General features: G+C 36.4%; 1 protein-coding gene across 12 annotated transcripts in view; it reads left to right on the forward strand.

Moving 5' to 3' along the window:
• Window positions 1-20,389, forward strand: part of mark3b (MAP/microtubule affinity-regulating kinase 3b) — a 52,344-nt gene extending 31,955 nt beyond the window's left edge. For 2 of the 12 annotated variants that reach the window (XM_059512203.1, XM_059512201.1), the window contains exons 7-19: window positions 1,969-2,025; window positions 2,963-3,199; window positions 3,563-3,682; window positions 4,542-4,641; window positions 5,902-6,014; window positions 7,027-7,177; window positions 7,254-7,465; window positions 8,389-8,492; window positions 8,763-8,942; window positions 11,154-11,423; window positions 15,063-15,089; window positions 18,739-18,783; window positions 19,712-20,389. In XM_059512203.1, the coding sequence (XP_059368186.1) occupies window positions 1,969-2,025; window positions 2,963-3,199; window positions 3,563-3,682; window positions 4,542-4,641; window positions 5,902-6,014; window positions 7,027-7,177; window positions 7,254-7,465; window positions 8,389-8,492; window positions 8,763-8,942; window positions 11,154-11,423; window positions 15,063-15,089; window positions 18,739-18,783; window positions 19,712-20,057 (1,962 nt within the window). In that variant the 3' untranslated portion in view covers window positions 20,058-20,389. Of the gene's footprint in view, window positions 1-1,968; window positions 2,026-2,962; window positions 3,200-3,562; window positions 3,683-4,541; window positions 4,642-5,901; window positions 6,015-7,026; window positions 7,178-7,253; window positions 7,466-8,388; window positions 8,493-8,762; window positions 8,943-11,153; window positions 11,424-15,062; window positions 15,090-16,189; window positions 16,271-18,738; window positions 18,784-19,711 lie in introns of all 12 variants that reach the window. The other 10 variants (XM_059512212.1, XM_059512202.1, XM_059512208.1 and 7 more) reach the window with 6 other exon arrangements.
• Window positions 20,390-20,640: the final 251 nt, after the last annotated feature.

Here is a 20,640-nt window from a genome sequence, read left to right on the forward strand (position 1 = left end):
GTTTTGTTAATATTTTGAATGAGTTTAGGTGAAGTTTTAGTAATTTTGTTGCGTGTTTTTTGCCATTTTTGTTAAATTTTTACAGTTTTGTAAGATGTCTGTATATTTTTTAATGAAGTTTTATTTTATGTAGTTAATTCATTAATTTATTTCGTTTATTTCAGTTAATTATTTTTTTATTTAAAGTGAATAATAATTTTAGTTAAAACAATAGTATTTTTCTGTCAACGAAAATCTTAAATCTGTAGATTTAAAAAAATGGCTTTGTTGCCAAATTTTTTTTTATAATATTTTAATTTAATAATAAAATAATAATGAAAAATCATATAAATTCATAGATTTAAATGATGCTAGACACATCGCTGTCCTAGATTAATAAAGAATATTTAAGTTTTTTTTTCTACCTTAAGGTAAGCATGTTTTATTACGACCACCATGTTAAGATCACTTGACCTGCCGAATGCTACTCCATTAATCTTAAAAATCCTCTATTATCATAAGCTAAATGTAATAAATAACACATGGGTGACAAATACAGACAGTGATGGCAACCATAAGCTTTTACTGTCGCTTGATGCTGCATTTACGCCAAAATGTGCTGTCAACAAAAAAGCTCCAGGTTTTGAGTGGAGTGAGAGAGCTCTAATGAGACAACCACCCACTGACAGCATCATTTGCTCCTTTTAATTACCCCAAGACCCCTTTCAACCTCCATCCATCCCACTGCGACCCATCGGTCTAATGGACGAGGACGTTGGGTTTGCCCGCAGATGATGCAGACATCTGTAGTCATAGCTGTGGGGTCTCCCTCCCTCCCACCCTCCTCTCCTCTCCTCTCCTCCGTCTGAGCCCTGTGCTGCTGCTGCTGCTGCTGCTGCTGTGGAGACAGCTTATCTGGGTCAGACACGAAGCACCGCTGAGATTTCTGAGCAGAGCAGAAAAACCACCAGATTCTTCCACCAGCCGGAGAAAGAAATGGAAATCTGTCCCCGTATCTGATGTCTGGGACACAGATAAAGCTGAATGAATATTAAACAGTATCCAGAATGTTGTGCATTTCAGAACGAGACGAGAAAATCCACAATTATTATGAGGTGTAATTTGAGAGGATATTTGTGGAAATTTATTTATTTATTTTTTTAGAATTTGCTTATTAAAATTCATAAGAACAGCCTTTATTTATAATAGATTTTTTTGTCTTCTGTCAATTTTGATCATTTAAATACATCATTACAAGTATTCAATACAAGTATTAATTACTCAATACAAGTATTAATTTTTTTTCATTCCCGCACTGAGCAGCATCCATTTAAAAAGAAACCTTTCTAATATGCTGATTTGCTGTTTAAGAAACATTTCTTATGATTATTTTCAATTTCGGATTCTAAATGTTTTATTGTCACTTTTGATCAATTTAATGTATCCTTGTTGAACAGAACTATTAATTTCTTCACCAAAAAAAAATTTGTTTTGATACTGTATTCTGTATCAACAATGAAAAAAGGAGGATCTTGCGCTTGGTTCCATTCACATGAAACATGATTTCAAGTCAATAATAGAATTCATCAGTCAATTCTTGAAATTAGTTTGCTTTGTATCCAAATACAAGGATTACATGCAGAGATACTAGCGATCTTCTTTTATTATTATAAAGTGGAAAAAAGTGCCCAGTGCAAATTTCAAGAGTTGATTCTATACTACTGTACTGTAAGCGTAACCTCACACCCAGATTCTGGTTCAGAGCTGAGCTCCAAGTAGTCAGTTTCAGCAAGGCTTTTTCTCCCCCCTCATTTATCATCCCGGACCATGTGTCAGACCCTCAGCACACATGCTCCCCGTCCAATCAATGGCATTCTGGGAAAAAGCAATGATGCCAGTTAATGTGGTGTATTGGCTGGCTGTCTGTCGTCCAGTCAGTTCTGTCTCTGTCCACATTCTAAAACTCTCTTGTCTCCTTTTCTCCTTCAGATTGTATCAGCGGTTCAGTATTGCCATCAAAAACACATTGTGCACAGAGATCTCAAGGTAAGGTCATCTTTCTGTCCCAGCAAAACAAAAAGTCACAGCTTTTTTTGGGTTCATCTTCTACCAGAACTGCTATTCTCTGAAAAGCCCTGCACGTAGATGCTGCTTTTGTACCATAATGGTGCTTAAGATAGTACTTTGGCACGGAATATTTTGGCACGGAGAACAGAATATGAGCAAGAGCCCCTGAAGATGCTGCTTCCTCTCTCCAGTCTCCCTTACCTCTGCTTTCCCCATCCAAGTGTCCATGCTCCATTACACACTTTGTTTCCAGACTGATGCTCTGTAAATGATGCATGAGGCCAGTGTCAGAGTGAAGCTGACTAAATGACTCGTGTGCAGGAAGCCAGGTGGAAATGTGGGTCTTTTTTTATTGTGTTGTCACTTTGACTCTTTCTTCTGCTATCTGTACCTGTCTGCTTAAATGCATGTTAGAAAGTAAGGAGCGTCTTAGAGAAATGACATTTACATTATGCATACAGTCAAGTGCAACGTTTGGGATTCTAAATTGAATTTAAACCTGGAAATAAGCAGGGAATTTTAGGATTTGTTTTTATAACTAAAAACATTATTAAAAAAATGGATTTAATGATCTCTAATGATCTCAATTCTAATAATTGTCTCAATCACATTTCAAGCCAAATAAAATCATTTTAGGACACAGCTTTATTTCCATTGGTTTTTTCTTTCTACATTTCTTTTTTTTTTTTGATTATTATTTATTACAATTATTTTATTATACTAGCATTATAACATTTAATTCATATTTATTTGAATTAAAAATAAATTCATATTGAATCAATTTATCATTTATATTAATATTAATTTTCATGTGATGAGATTATAAATTCCCTTAGCATTTCGTTAATTATTTATGAATGAAATCTGCATGATAAAGGACTCTTTGTCTCACTCCTTGTCTTGTTCTCTCATGCAGGCAGAAAACCTACTGCTGGATGCAGACATGAACATTAAGATCGCAGACTTCGGTTTCAGTAATGAATTCACTATTGGGAACAAACTAGACACGTTTTGCGGCAGCCCTCCGTATGCGGCCCCTGAGCTTTTCCAAGGCAAAAAGTATGACGGGCCTGAGGTGGATGTGTGGAGTCTGGGGGTCATCCTCTACACACTGGTCAGTGGATCACTGCCCTTTGATGGACAGAATCTAAAGGTTAGTGTCCGCATCCCTGAAAGGTCTCTTTTGCCCTCCTAAACTTCACAGAGAGTCATACAACTGAGAAGCTGTGGATTTGTGTAGTAATTCATGAAAAATCCTGGGTAAAAACAGTGATTTATTAAAGCAATAAGCCATATGAGGTTATGCATTATAGTTGTTCAAGCAAAATGCAAAGGAAGATGGTAAAGTCACTGCATCGTGCAACCTCTCGTGGCTTATTAGGTTTATGAAATAGTGGTAACAGTCAATAAAGACACAATAAAAATGCATTCAAGGTGTGTGCCACAAGTGTGCATATATTTGAATTCAAATCTCATCTGATGAGATATAACAGCCAAAATTACATTTTACCTGCAGGAGCTTCGTGAGCGGGTGTTGAGGGGCAAATATCGAATTCCCTTCTACATGTCGACTGACTGCGAGAACCTCCTGAAACGCTTCCTGGTGCTGAACCCTGTCAAACGGGGAACACTTGAGGTGAGAAGATACAGGATAAATAGGGCCTACAACTGAAGTATGCAGAAAATGCCTGTGAAGCTCAGTAGAATTTATGCATCTAATGTTTTAAAAAAGAAATGGGACTCTAGAGTGTACAGTGTTCATAGAAGGTGCCACCTTGATTAATGAAAACACAGAAACCTCTCTTCCACATTCCCAATAAAAAAACACCCTAGTCTCTTTTCCTCTGTTCTCCCTCCATCACAGCCTTTAGCCTGAGTGCACACTTTCATCACAGCATGCTTTCTCTTCCCAATTAATTTAACATGACACTCATTCCCAGACACACCCTGACTGTTTTAGAGTTCCAGTGACACAGTGCCTCCATTGTTTGGGGGCTTTATTATTATTTGCAGGTTATATACTCTTCACTTCATGGCCCATAATGCACATGCTGAATTATAGTCCTGAAGCTCGGATTGAAATGACATCTGCTGATGAATAATTGACAATTTTAGAGGCTCTGTGCACTCAAGCGGGTGTTATACCACTCACTAATATATATATGTGTGTGTGTGTGTGTGTGTGGTTTTTTCATATGGGCCACTTTATTTAGTACTACAAGTGATGAAATGATATGCCAAACATTAAAATATGGCCAGAACTTATATAAATGCAATCATAAATCTAAAACCTAAACATTTACATTTTCTATATTTAAATTTCAAGTCATAGGTACTTTGTTGTTGCAGAAACAATCATATGTTCTACCTTTAGGTCTATCTTTAGGGAACATATTGATTCTTCCAATTGACCCACTTTAAAAAATGTATTTTGTTTCCTGCATAATCATGATCTAGCAGAACCTCTCACACAGCTCTGTATATGTCTGTTTCAGCAAATCATGAAGGATCGATGGATCAACGCAGGCAGTGAGGAGGACGAGCTCAAGCCGTTTGTGGAGCCGGAGCTCGACATCTCTGATCAGAAGAGAATCGGTATGAGATCAGCACTACATGACATGCAATTATTTTTAGGACAGGGGGCTTCAAAGTCAAAAATTTGACTTTTACATTTAAATGTGTTGCTGCTTTTATTTGAACTTTAACACATAAACTAAAAGCTGTGGTTGTGCTAGTAAAGTTAATACCACTGTCCTATGGCTACATATTACTGATGATCACATTCATTACTGCCGTTTATCTACATTAAGCATTTAGCACAAGCATTTAAACAATAGTGTACCTGAATAGTAATGTCCAGGTTAATTGCACATTTAAAGGCAACTTTTGAGCTCTGAAGTTTGTGAAAGTCACAGCTTTTTTGTTTTTTACTGGATAGACAAAACAGAATCCAAATATATAGGCATACTAAGAGATATGATTTTATTGTTATTAGTGAGTTTTCGTGGGAGTGAACCAGAGCTTTATGGTTTACGAAAGCCATTAAGGGAGATCCAAATATTTAGATGTTTTGGCTTTAGTGCATTGGGTAAAGTCGTAATCAGAGTCGATCACCATTTTTTCTTTGCTTAGCAGAAGCTGTTAGTCTGGCATGCTTCCTTCAACGTGACGCTGATAGTGGTTGGTGTGCCTGTGGGTTTGAGCAAAGTGCAGGGGTCGATGGTATCTGAGCTCAAACAGGGCCTGTTCTTTCCACTGTTGCTGCAGGCCTGTCTCCATTGATCTCTAAGCCCCAGTTCTGTGTACCGAAAAGCATTTACAGCTAGTGCAGGAACAGCTGAATTGAGCTGAGGCCGTCACATTTAGTCTAGCACGTGAAACTGTAACGTCACTGAGAGTTGTTTATCGCTTTTTTCATAGTAAAGCTAAAAGGATACCAAGAATGATACTAGGTCTCTATTTTTTATTTTTTTATTTTTTTACTTACGAGGGCTGTTGAGATACAAAGTAGCAAGTCATTATTTATGGAGATTATAGAATAAACATGTTAAAAAATTTTGGGGATGTTTTTGAAGGTTGGCTAAAATGCATGTAGCTCAGCTTTCAGTTACTCTGCTTTTTAATATATCACTGTTTTTTATGCACAAATATGTAAAGAGTCCAGATGGATGCTTTTATCAATCTACTGGGAAAAAGATTGTTTTTAAAATGTATCACTGTGTTTTTATTCGTTTAATGGCAAAGCTGAATTTTCAGCCGCCATTACTCCAGTCTGTTGAGCCCTTCAAAAAACTTGAAAGTCAACAGCTGGTAACAGTTATCCTACACTGACTGCTTCTATATGGTTTGTTGCAGATATCATGGTAGGAATGGGTTACTCGAGGGAGGAGATCCACGAATCTCTAACCAGGATGAAGTACGACGAAATCACGGCTACCTACCTGCTGTTAGGAAGAAAGTCTACTGAGGTGAGTTATTCACTATCTTGTTCGGTTGCAATGCACAGTTGGGGGCTTAAGATCTAGCTAAAAGAGAGCATACAGTACTGTTCAAAAGTCTGAGATTTGGGAAGATTTTTAAATGTTTTTAAAAAGTATTTTATGTTCACCAAGGCTGCATTCATTGGGGTAAAAAAGTAATTATTAAAAAAAATCAAGTAAAAAATGCAATATTGTGAAATATTATTACTATGTAATAACTTCTATATATTATAAATGGTCTTCATTCACATGATCCTTCAGAAATCATTCTAATATGCTGATTTGATATCATTATCTATTTTTTTCAAGATTCTTCGATTAGTAGAAAGTCCAAAAGAACAGCTTTTGAAATTTGAAATAGAAATATTTTGTTAAATGTCTTTACTGTCACATCTGATCAATTTAATTCATCCTTGCTAACTAAATTTGACTTTTGAACAGTAGTAGTGTGTCTGAGGAAGATATGTTAGTGTGATTTGACACCTAGTCTCAGCCTTAAGGCACAAATTCGGCAAGTAATAAATATAAACTCTTGCGACAATACATTTGCTTTGTTTGCAGATTTATAGTCTACCTTTGGATGCTTTAGGCACAAAATGTAACCATTTTCCCCTGGTGTATTTGACATCGTCTGTATAACCTGTCATGGAAATTGTTGTACCTTTATTTCAGTGAGTTACCACTTAGTTGCACTCTGCTCTATTATTGTGGTGTCATCGATTTTAGATTTACCCACCCATAAAGGTCATGTCAGTTAGACAACCCTTTCCTGCCTAGCTGCAGTGTGGGCTAGTCTTTATAACCATCGTCAAACATCTGGCTATATTTTACATCTGATTATGAATGTTACAGACTTGTAGCATTCTAAACCCTTATTACTGGTTATCTTATCAAACTGGATTAGTCCATTGCATCCACTCACTTCTCGCTGTACATCCAGACACAATAAAAAATGTTTCTGTCTCATGCACTTTTTACATTTTATTTTGTGTGATCACAGTTGGAGGTGAGTGATTCCAGCTCCAGCAGTAACCTCTCTTTGGCGAAGGCCAGACCCAACGGCGAGCACAATAACGGCCAGTCACCATCTCACCTCAAAGTCCAAAAGAATGTCTCCTCCAACCAGAAACAGCGTCGTTACAGTGACCAGGGTGAGCGCGCCTTTTGGACTTTAACTAGTGCTGTGAGGTCTTTGTCTTTCTAATCTTCATTTCTCTCCATCTACAGCTGGTCCAACCATTCCTTCGGTGGGTTACCCCAAGAGAAGTCAGACCACTTCTGCAGAAAGTGACCATAAAGAGGAGGGCAGTGCGCAGGCACGTAAGTCCAGCTCATCTGGAAGCCGTGGCATGGCTCCACCGAGCCCCATTCTGGGCAACGCCAATAACCCAAACAAGGCCGACATTCCTGACCACAAAAAGAGCGTCGGTGCCCCTGGGGTGAGCTGGTACCACCCAAGATCTTTTGTATTGTCAATGATTGTATAAAATAGATCTGAAGAGAATCTTATATAGTGAACTACAACTATCATCAACAAAAATTTAAATAAAAAATACTTAGTATAAACTCAACACTAGCTGAAATCAAATAAAATAAGAAAACTTTTATTTCAGATAGTTTTCTTATTATAATTTACTTTATTTACTGAAATAACCTGAAACTGAAATAAAAGGAAAACGATATAAACATGTTTTTTATTAAAAAAAAACGTAAAAATACATTTAGAATATTAGAAACTATAATAGTATCTCAGTGAGACTAAAGCATGGAGCAACAAGTTGCTTATATAATCTGTTATTTTAGGAATCATTAAGTTTAGTTATTCAACACAGATTTGGTGTCTGAAGATTTTGGCTACAACAGTTTTAAAGGGCTGAAATGTCAGTCAGCTGTAAGAAATATAAATTCACAGGTTTTAATTTACCCTTATTTTGTTAAAGGAGATTTTTTAGTTTGGGCTGTTTTCAGTTGATTCATGAACAAAACTTCACTAGTGCACCTACCATCCAGTTACCACAATAACAATAAGCTTTGTTCCTTTTAAAATAAAACAATCTTTTTAAAATTCGGTCAAGTTTATTGCAAAATTGAAATAATAAATGTGGTTTTGAGGCTCTTTAATGCTTTTTAAAGTGTTTATTTTTACTAACATATTAGAGTAGAAACAATTATATAATTAAAGTTAACGTGATTTCAATGTTTATGTACAACTTTCTGTTGTAGTGTTGATTAGTAAATCAAATTAATGAATGAATTGATCATTAAACACAATTTCCTTTTGGTTTCGGTTTTTGGCTAAATTAAATATTTCATATCCGTGCATCACTGATTAAGACTCACACTATAATATGTATTTCTGCAGAGCAATTCTGTGTCTAGCGGCATGACCAGGAGAAACACATATGTGTGTAGTGAGAGGAACGCCGCAGACCGCCACAAAGTCATCCAGAACGGCAAAGAGAACAGGTGAGTCTCTGAGACCTCTCATTTTTAGGTCAAAGCTTGTGAATATCCATTTTCCCTTTCAACATCGACACCGGTTTACAGGAAACACCACCGTGTTTACACATTCAGATTAACCAGTCGACCATCATGATCCACACGTATCCTACTTTACTCTCTCTTTGTATTCTTCTCTGCTCTAAGTTTTTTTTATCTCATATGCTCTGCTTTCTTTGTACATCCTATATCTGATCCATCCCACTGCTGTTTATTTGGCTGCCTGCCATATGCCAGCCTGAGTGAAATGTCGAGATGTGTCAGAACGAGTCCGACAGCATATGCCGTTGCTCTCGCCAGCTCATCGGCTTCAGTCCGTCTGCTCCACCAAAAGGCTGCATCCCTCTCGGCCTCCGGACACACCTGCCGCGTCACCTTGCCGCCCAACGACGGCACCTCTGGTCTCTTCAGGCCCAAGTAAAGACAAATTTAGCGTCGGTCTCTAATCTTAGTGTGTCTCTCCTTCTAACGCCCTCTGACCTCTCTGCTGTCTGCGTCTTTGATTTCCCGCCATCCTCGTCTCATCCCTAGAGTGTCTCAACCAATCCAGGAGGACTCGTCGTGGAGCTTCTGTTGCGTTTTAACCTTTGAGGATTTCCTGCATCTTCCCATTTAAGCCGTTAACTGACTTCCTAGTGTCTAAACCCACTAATATAGTGTGTGAACTACATTAACCTGGTAAATGACTAGTGAAAGGACTGTGGAGATGTTTTATGATTCATTTGATTGTTATGGTGTGCAAGTAACAAGTGTGCAGATTGAGAATTTAGTTTGAGCACAGATTGCCTCTTAAGATCTTGAGGACATTATTTGTTTGCAAATTTCTCTGAGACTGTACATGCCACAGTTTTAAGTCTGGATGTCCTGTACAGAGCACATTCAGGGCTTTTTTTTAGAGATACCCAATGATTGGATGTTTCACCATGACCACTCCATCACCTTGGTCTTCAAATATGTCTGAAATTAAGTTAGTGGCACTCTTATGGAAATATGATAATATTTTGTAATCTGTAATTTTTTTAAATGTGTGTCATAAATCAAAATCCCAGGAAAATGTGTTCAAATCAAAATATGACTTTCTGTTACGAAAAAGGACGTTGATTTCATACATGAGGACACCGGGACTAAAAGCATGTTTATTACGCATTTTGGGAGACATAACAAATGAACAGGGAAAGAAATTATGTTTCAATATTCCATGAAATATTATATATTATTATAAAAATCTTGTCATTTATTACTCCCATTATTACACTTCTTTTTTCATTACATTTAATTTCCCCAAAAAACATTAATATGCAAATTAGATTGAGTTTATAGATACGTACATTGTATATAATGATAAAACCTGTTTATGGCCATTTTACACACATTTTGCAGAAAGATAAATGGTATATTGAATAGTTCTGTTATAATATAGTTGAGAATCATGTTTATACAAAGTTTGTTTTAAAAATATATTGAAACTAAAAATGTATTGGTTATTTAAAAGAAAAAATATTTTGTCTATGCATGTTCATTCATGTCTTTATTCTTTTAAAGAAATTGAGTCCCCGATGTCCTCTACCGAGGACATAGCATTACTTATGAATAACTTGAATAACAATGTAAAGACATGGGGAAAAAAACAAATTTTTTCCTAAAACTTTTTTCTCGGGTCTTAGGAGGTTATATCACTATTATGTTTGTTAGTTTGAAATTTAATATAACATTTGAACTATATTTGTCACTTAATTTCAAACTAACAGACCTATAATAGTGACTTAGCCAGTCAAACATTTGTAGAATATGTTCATAATTAATGTGAGGAATTAAACCGGTGGTTACTCTGCAAGGAAACCTGTGTGAATTTGAAGAGAACTGACTGCATACATCCACTAAAAATCAAGAAAACACTGCTTTATTTATCACATAAATTAGTTCTGAGAAAAGGTTGAACTTCATTTGTTTGGCGATTTATTGTTTTGGTTGGATATTTTGTTACATTGCGTGTATAATTATGGTTTAAAGGGATAGTTGCAGAATTTTCAAAATGCTAATTTCTGTGCAATTTTAGTATTATTTATATACTGTTATAGTATTTATTACTGTTTTAAAAATGGCTTTTATTTTTATATTGTCAGTTTTTATTTTTTTAGTAATTTTATTTGCTTTTTGTCATTTTTTAATTTAGGTGTAATTTTTTTTGCTTAAATATAACCTATTTTGTTAAAGTTAATTGCCAAGGCAACATCTGTAATTTTAGTTTAAGTATTTTTTCATTTAATATTTATAATTATTTTAATTCAGCTTTATTTCAGTTAACAGAAATTATTTGGGATACTTTTAGTTTTAATTACTGCATCATTTACTCAGCCTCATGTTATTTCAAACCCGCATGACTTTCTGTAATAGTCTATTGCCCCATTGGCTTGTATTGTAACAACAACAAAAAAAAAATTTCCACAGATAAAAAAAATCATACATGTTTGGAATGATATGAGTATGTGTTAATGATGACACAATTTTCATTTTTTGGGTGAACTATCCCTTTAAGTGTCCAAAGACCACCAGGTTGTACATGTAACCAGTGTTGTTTGCTGATTTTCCTATTTCATCATAATGCGACCCTGATTCTTTTCTCTTCAGTACGAGCGCGTCTCAGACGAGTCAGCGAAACCCCGGTGCCTCCACCCACAGCATTAGTAGCGCGACTCCCCCAGACCGCCTGCGTTTCCCACGAGGCACGCTAAGCCGCAGCACTTTCCACGGAGGCCAGCTGAGGGAGCGACGCACGGCCACCTATAACGGACCCCCAGCCTCTCCAACCTTATCACACGATGCCACGCCGCTCTCACAGTCCCGGAGCCGAGGATCAACAAACCTCTTCACAAAGCTCACATCCAAGCTCACACGCAGGTAAACAAATGCTGCACCTTGAACACAAGTCATTATTCCCTACGGAATTTGGTTTTCAGTGGAATAAGAATGAAAGAGTTCCTTTGGAGTTTGCTATTTTTGGTATTTGAAATAAATGAGCTTTAGAACGTAACAGTTTAGAAACGAAACGTTTCCGCCAAGGAGTAAAAAAGTAATCTTTTTACTTTTAAACTCACAATTCTACGTTTATACTGTATCTAACAGTTTGGACTTTGTGTCTTGCATTTCCGAGAAAAGAAGTCAGAATTTCGAGATTTAGTCTCTATAGACTTCTTACTTTTTCTTCTTTTGTTTTTTCAAATGTGCAGTTTTTTTTTTTTTCACAAAATTACAAATAAAGGTAATTATGACTTCTTATCTCACAATTCACTGATTTTCGCTCATGCATTTGTTAGTTTTTATCTCACAATTCTGACTTTTCCTCTCAGAACAGCAGGTTTTTATCTCGCAGTTCTAAAAAGTGCGAGAAATTAAGTCAGAATTGGGAGATATAAACTCAGAACTCCAAAAAAAAAATTGGAATTGTGAGCTTTAAAAGTTTTATCATTCTGTGGTTGAAACAGGCGACAATAATAGATTGATTAGTGCTTTGTTTTGAATAGATAAAGTGGTTTGTTTATTTAAAAAAGATACATTATTTTGTAAACGGCTGTTATAAAACTACTGAAAAATGTCCTGTGGGTTAGTGGTAGAGCATTGCGTTAGTAGCACAAAAGGATGTGGGTTCAACTCCCAGGGAACACACATACTGGTAAAAAAAAAAAAAAATGTGTAGCCTGAATGCACTGTAAATCGCTTTGGATAAAAGCATCTGCTAAATGCATAAATGTAAATGTAAAATGTAGTTAAGTTAGTAGCTTTAACTTCCCAACACTGGATGTTATGCAGCAGTTTTGGCATGTTAGAACTATTTGCGAACACCAGGGGTCTCATGTATCAACCTTGCGTACGCACAAAAACTTTGCGTACGCCAGCTTTCACGCTCACGGTCGGATATACTAACAGTGAAATTAACGCAAGAATGTGCGTTCCTCCAAGCCAATTTCATGTCTGGCGTACGTTCATTTCTCATTGTTTTTGTCCGTTGGCGACTCTTACAGGCAATGAAGTGAAGTTGCAAACATTACACAACAAATTGTTCTACAAGTCTATCGCACCACCACCTGTGGGACGCATTGCAATTAATTTGCAATTTATACAATAATTGACATATATTGTCACACGAGCCTTGTGCGAATATTATATAAATTATGCAATTAAATAAGAACATATAAAAGCATAACGGTATGCAAATTGATTCAACCCTTAGTCTATGGCAATGGCAGCTTTGGCCTTATTAGAGGACATTGCTAATTGCAGAATCAGACGAGAACGAGTTTTTAGGGACAATGATTTTCTGGCCCAGGATGATGACTGGCTTATCAGCCGTTTCAGATTTCCAAGGGCTATCCTCTTGGAGCTCTGTGCTGAGTTGGGTCCGAATCTAGAGAGAGAGACAATGAGGAGCCACGCAATACCCGTTCCCTTGCAGGTGCTGACAACACTTGGTTTCCTGGCAACTGGTTCTTTCCAAAGGGAACTGGCAGACCGCTCAGGAATAAGCCAGTCGTCTTTGAGCCGTGCAATGCCAGCGGTATGGGACGGGATCATCCGCATGTCTACCAGGTATATAAGGTTCCCATATGATGCAGTTGACCAGCCAAACATTAAAATGCAATTTGCAGCGATAGCCGGTTTTCCTAATGTTATCGGAGCGATCGACTGCACACACATTGCTATAAAGGCACCATCTGAAGGAGAATTTGCATATGTGAATCGGAAACATTTCCATTCAATAAATATGCAGATAATATGTGATACACAAATGCGTCTAACAAATATTGTGGCAAGGTGGCCTGGGTCAACCCATGATTCATACATTCTTACAAACAGCATGGTTAGGATGAGGCTCCAAGCTGGCAGGGTGCGTGATGGGTGGCTTCTTGGTAAGGGAGGCATTTAAAGTTATGATTCTATCTAATTGTAGTATTTTATTTTATTTTTATTTTTTTTGCATGTAATTATTGAATAACCCTTCAGGAGACCGCGGTTATCCACTAAAGACGTGGCTTTTAACCCCCCTCACCAACCCACAAACTGACCGAGAGCGCAGATACAATGATGCCCATTCTCGCACTCGTTCAGTTGTAGAGCGGGCGATTGGGCAGCTGAAATGTCGTTGGCGTTGCCTTGACAGGACTGGGGGGATGCTGTTATACCACCCTGACAAGGTGTGCCGCATTGTGCTGGCCTGTGGTGTGCTGCACAATGTCGCGCACAGGCATGGCATACCACTTGGTGAGGTGGCAGCACCGCCAGATGACCCTGACCCAGGACCAATGTATGTGCAGCCCAACCAACAAGCCGTTCAGGCCCGCCAACATGTGACAATATAAATGGTAATCAGAGACAAAGTTCACTTTTTGACCAATTCCTTTAATGAGTGGCTTATGTCTGTGAGTGCGTCAGTGATATTTTTCAGGTGACTGTTAATTTCTCCGATGGCCATAACGATTTGCTGTTGTGACTCCAAAACAGCATGCGTCAAGACGCGGCCAGACGGACGGGCGTCAGCACTGGGGGGAGCACTGGAAACGCTGGGCACAGTGGGCGCTGGCTGCTCAGGAGGGGTGGACTCCGAGTGCCCCTCCTGAGCAGTGGATGTTTCGGCTGTTGCACCATATGAGTCTAAATAAACAGGCACATGTTAACTGTAATTTAAGTCCGTTCTATTTTTAAGGGGCACACACATTTGCAATAAATTAAATTGATCCGTCAAATCTCTGGTGTACTTTTAGTCCACTACACTGCATGCATTTGACAATGAAATAGGTGCACTATATGTACCAAAGTAAAAACAAATGAGAAATTGGTTACCTTCGTGGCAGTCCTGTAGTAAATCGGAGTCTCCCACAGCAGCAGATACTACTCCAGAGAGTAAAGTGTTTGTCGGTGCGCAGCAGTTCTCCATTTAACGTCCACCTTTATATCAGACCATTTCTTTTTAAGCTAATTTACAGTGCGACTTTCAGATCCCACCGCATTGAAGGCTTCAGCCATACTCTCCCACTCATATTTTTTCTTTTTGTTATTAATTCCGGAGGACAAAGCTCCAAATAAAATATTTTTTCTAGTCTCTACCTCCGATAGTAGCACCTCCAATTCACTTTCCGTAAAGCTTTGTTTCTTGCCGCTTGCTTTAGCCATTTTCTTATTGCTATCTTTTGCCAAAGTGGACTCATTATCATATTTAAATTGATTTAATTAGGGGAGGAGACTGGGTGGGGCGTTGTGCTCGTGCATGTGCGCTCAATTTTGTGTTAATTGGGATGTACAAAGAGAATATGCGTGGAATCCTTCGTACACAGAGATTCATACATCTGTTTTTTTTTTTTTTGTGCGTACGCACATTTACAGCTTTGTCCGTACGCAATGTTTTAGTATGAATTCAACGCAAGTCTTTGTACATGAGGCCCCGGGTCAGTGGCAGTGGAATCAGATTCCCCTATATTTCCTCAAGAGACGATACATCTGCTCTAGATGTTGATCAGTGTCTCTGTTTTCTGTTTTCTTTTGTAGAAATATCTCATTCAGGTTTAACAAAAGGTAGGACCCTCGATGGGCTGTGTGCAGTTAATAAGCACTGAAATCTGAAGTTTAACTCTTAACGCTAGTGTGAAGACATTTTCAAATTAATCGCTTGTCACTCACCTTTGACACAATCTTTTAATCGGACTGTGACTGAGCATGCCGTAGACTTCTGCTGTTTTCTGATGAGCAGCACCTTACAGACATTACTAATCACCCATGCATGCCTGTTCACATGTTACAACTGAGCACAATAGATCCATTAGACTCCTTATTACATCTCATTTTCCATTCACGCTTTTATCTTCAAGGAGGAAGGGTGTGTGTGTTTTGTACAGTTAGATGATAGTGGGAACATTAGTTCGAAGATGGCATTCTTCAGTCAGCCATGAAAAATCAAAACCTCTGAAATTAAATAATGTTGTTTTTCCTCTTTAATTTATATGTAACTGAATAAAAACATACCTGGGTCACATTTAACCCTTAACTAAATAGAAAAACAATCATTATTTTAATTTTTTTTATTAAAAAAAAAAAGGTTTTATATTTTTATGGCACATTTACGACATATTTTCCCACAAAATTCTAATTACTATAATGAATCCGTAGTCTTGTTATACAAACATGCATTATATATAATAAAAAATAATTGTAATAATATTTTATTATAAAATTTTAATGATACTCATAATATTATAATATAGTTATAATAATACAAAAATATATTTATTTATCTGATTAAATTGAAGGCAGTACAACAAATGCTACTAAGTAATATAAATATAATATTGCTTTACAATAATGACAACATTTTTCCTCTGTTACAATAATGAGAATTTGGCAAAGAAAACATTCTTAATTTATATATAAATCGTTATGGTTAAAAAAATTGCATTTATTTTCTTTCATGTTATTTTTTTATTAAAATGTATTTGTGTAAAAATATAGTGTGGACGTGTTCCTGACAGGTTTTGTGAGATCATCATTAGCATATATTGTGTTTTGCTTAAAAATTCATCTTTATATATATATCTATCTACACTGACAATAAGGAAATACATGTATTAATGCATTTCCTGCGATCTGGTAACAGACTTGCTCTTGGTTGTGTAATTCAGGCCACCGTGCTGGGCTCTTAATTTAGCAGCTGACAGATGTGGTGATTGAGAGGGGTTCTTTACAAGATTTCTGGAGTTAAGGTACCAAGATTGCCTTTTGCGACAACCACCCGTTCCCAGTTTCACCCTTTATGCTCCAGAAGTAGAATCTGCCCATGATCTTCTGATTCCAGCTCTTCCTTTTTGACCTGCCCAGTCGTGTTGTTCCTGCAGGTTCTTGCAATCCCAGCACTTTCATTCCCACCAGTGCTGTTATGACATCAACAGATAACAGTTTTATTTATTTTATTTTTTGTCAATGTAGAACTTCAGTTTTTGTTATCCAAAAGTTGTGTCAGATGTCCCGTTAAAGAGTTGTTAAAGACATTGAAAGCTCTTGTTTTTTCTAAATAAGAACACTTGTCTTATTTTATTTGGAGTCTGGTAATTTTTTTAAGAATATTCCGAAATATATACAAGTTCAACTCTGCTGAAATCATTTGTACTTCAGTTTAGACACAAAAATGTGAATAAAACTTTAAAATATATAGTGATTATAGCATGGCTGATTTTGAATGGTAGTCCATGGAAAAACATGTTTATAGCCTCCGTGATTTTAATAGTTTTTTTGTTGTTGGTGGTGTTTTTGTTTAGTTTTTTTGCCAGAGATGGTTCCAAGAGATTGTAAGTTGTATTAAAAGTAGTGCTCGACCGATAGATTTTTTTTTTTTTGACTGCCGATATCTTGAAAAAATTTGACAATGTATTAAAAAATATATGTATAAAATAAACATACTTCTACTTTATAATACTATACTATACTAAAGTATTTTTCACAAATAAATAAATATTTAATAAAAATATAATAAGGAAGTAAACACTGTAATCAACAGGACACTCAATATTCTGGGAAGGTTGTGTGCATTAGGAATCATCATTTTCAAATATGAGCCATCAAAATAAAAGTCTCAAACACATCGGCCGGGCAGAAAAACTTATCAAAAATGCCAAATATTAGCCGATATATCGGCCTTGGTGATCTATCGGTCAACCACTAATTAAAACCATAAAATTATATATACATGTATATGTCAAAGGCAGTTTGCCACTTATTGTTGCCCCATAAGAGCACTTATCCGCCAACATCCTTTCCTATGACCGCTGCTCACCACCGCACTGCTGCATGACCTCTCCCAGTCTCTTTTACATGTTTTATTCTGTACAATGGATGATTAATGTCCATTTATAACTGAATATATTGCATTTAATGTGCTTTGTAGTATGTAGCATTAATGTCATAAAATGGGAGAGTGGGTTCAGATGTGTCACTGTTAATATACATTTAATAACAGTGCATTCCATTATATACAGCTGCCTAAGAAAATAAGCATGAAAATAAGTATTTTTATGCTAAAAATGTGTTTTATTTATATCTAAAATATATATTATTTAATATATATTTCCCCCAAATATATATAATCTACTACCATTCAAAAGTTTAGGATCAGTATTTTGTTGTTGTTGTTGTTGTTTTTAAAGTAGTCTCTTATGCTCTTTAAAGCTGCATTTTTTTTTAAATAAAATAAAATAAATCTAATAAAAATATTTTGAAATATTATTGTGAATAATATAAATATAACTTTTTTTCTTTGAGTATATTTTAAAATGACATTATCATTATATCATTCTAATATGCCGATTTGCAAAAATTGCCAAAAAATAAATAATAGTAATAATAACAATAATAATTTGAGGGGAGGGGGCTGTCTTTGATGAAAACAATTATTTGGACTTCTTTGAAATAAAAATCTTTTGTAACATTATAAAAACCGTCATGTTTTAGTAATTTGATGTATCCTTTCTGAATAAAAGTATTTATTTAGTATATATAGATAATCTTACAGCCTACAAACGGATGTTAATTGGCATGAATTATGAAATGAAGCTAACAAAACTGAAATGTGTGTCATTTGGTTTGGAGTAAGCTGTGTCAAAAACAGCTTTTCAACTTTATTCTCATTGCATTTAACATCTTGAAATATTACTTTATATGTCAAAAAATAATAAAGATAAAATATTTATCAAAATTAATTTCAAAGCTGTATCTTTTCTCCATGCCCAGAAGACTACATAATTTCTTTGTAAGCAAATGTTCCCTTGTCTTTTTTTTTTTTTTCATTAGAAGGGCTTTTTTTCATTTTAAATTGTATTTTGTCTTTATTACCAGACAAAATGAGCTCAGTTGTGTCCACTGCATGGAATCTATTTAGAACAGGAAGCTGATTCATAGGGTACAGGAAGGGTATCTGTAATACCCTCTGTCTCCTCCTTTCCAGTTTATCTCTCCACACAGGTCAACTATAAATGCATGTCCAATATTCCTCTCCACTTAAACAGGAAATTGTATCTGTTGTTGGCGTTCTCTCCAACATTGGCTTTGAGATTCTCTCTCTTTTGTCCTAGGATGTCTGAAAAGCTATTGTTGTCTTATCTTCCTTTCCTGAATCAGCTGAGTCTCAGATTTTCTTGCCTCTAAACTATTTTTCTCTTTTTCATCCTGGTTTTTAAAGAGTGCCGGCAGAATGCGATAGAAACGGGAGGTATGAGGATTCAAGGTGAGACGCGACATTTGGGTTTACAGCTGTGATTTTACATTTCCCATCTTTTCTTTGCCTTTTAGTCTTGACATTACACCACAGATTTAACCTCATTGTTGAATTATGTTCTACTAACATACATAAACTGGCATCTGGATTAATTTAAAACCAGTGAGGCTTTTTAAGTCTCAAACGGTCCAATAAAGTTCAAATCTGTATATCTCAAATAAAATAATTTTTCATATTTATCTGTCACAAACTCATTTGTTTGCATTGATATTTAGCTCTATTGCTCTGCCCCCTTGTGGCATGATTATTAGTGCTGTTTGCTAAGGTCACAGCAGTTTCTCATACCTAGGGAAAGAGGTTTGTTAATCACTCCTAATACCACACACAACACTATGTAACATCATACAGTGTTTTTTTTGTCATGTTTGAATTTGAGGTTGGAAACATTTTATAGTTTAAAATCACACACATTTTTCTTTATGTTCTTATTTTTGCACACTTGAGTTGTTGACTGCACTGTTTCTGTTTCTTTGAATGCTTATTTTTGTTCACTGCATGCCCACTTCAGTGCATGATGTGTTGTCACTAAAAACAGAGAAAAGTTGTATGAGAACTTGTTTTTATGGTCTGAAATGAACAACTATGTGAATGCAAACACTTCTAGCTGTGCTAAGTCATTTTTATTAAATTGTTATGCTTCAAAGGGAAATAGCATAAACTCTTACATCGTTACTATCACAGTAACACAAGAATGCACACAAAGGTTTGTACTGTAAACAAAAACTATTATGAATACAAAAATTAGAAGGATTTTTGTCATTAAATAAAAAAAAGTTTTTTTCAAATATATAAAAATGGAAGCTATATATGAAAAATGAACTAGATCTAAAATACATCTGAAATGAAAAATGATTTTTTTTTATCTGGTCTCTTGTAGTCGTAATGTATCTGGGGATCAGAAAGAGGAATATAAAGACGCCAAACCCCGCTCGCTACGCTTCACCTGGAGCATGAAGACCACCTCCTCCATGGAGCCCACAGAGATGATGCGCGAGATCCGCAAAGTCCTGGACGCCAACAACTGCGATTACGAGCAGCGCGAGCGCTTCCTGCTTCTGTGCGTCCACGGCGACGGCCACGCCGAGAGCTTGGTCCAATGGGAGATGGAGGTGTGCAAACTGCCCCGCCTCTCGCTAAACGGCGTGCGCTTCAAGCGGATATCAGGAACGTCCATCGCTTTCAAGAACATCGCCTCGAAAATTGCCAACGAACTGAAGCTGTGAGGAAAAAAGTGGAAAATGTGAAGAAGCAGCAAAAAGGACTAAGGCACAAAACTAGAGTTATCAAGGTGTATATTCTTTTTGAACAAGTAGCAGATACAAGGATTGTTTTCCTTAAACACTTACAAAGTATGTACTGAAAATATTGTATAGAATCATGCCTTAGGCAATAATTTCCTGCATCTTTGAAGCATTATTAATGTTATTATTATTGTTGTTATTATTATTATTGAGGGATGGTTTCAAACTAGGAAAACGATGACGGTTTCATTTCAGTTTTTTGTTTCGTTTGTGCACTACTGCAGTAGGTGCCCTGTGGGGCCAAAAAAATCACATCATTGTCTGAAAATGTGAAATTGTCTGAATATTTTAACCATACAGGGAGAAGAAGGATGGTTAATCTCTCCAGTATTTTTTCTTTATCCTTCCAGCCCTCGAATGCCAAAACATTGATTTGCACATTTTCCCTAAAAGCAACCAATTCCTTTGCTTTCCCAACCATTTTTTGAAGATGGACAGGATCCGACAGGTTCTGGTGTCAAGGAGGCGACTCGCGTCCTCACTTCAGGAAACCTCACGGATTCAG

The sequence above is a fragment of the Carassius carassius genome, chromosome 27, assembly GCF_963082965.1.
Source record: "Carassius carassius chromosome 27, fCarCar2.1, whole genome shotgun sequence".
Taxonomy (NCBI): Eukaryota; Metazoa; Chordata; class Actinopteri; order Cypriniformes; family Cyprinidae; genus Carassius; species Carassius carassius.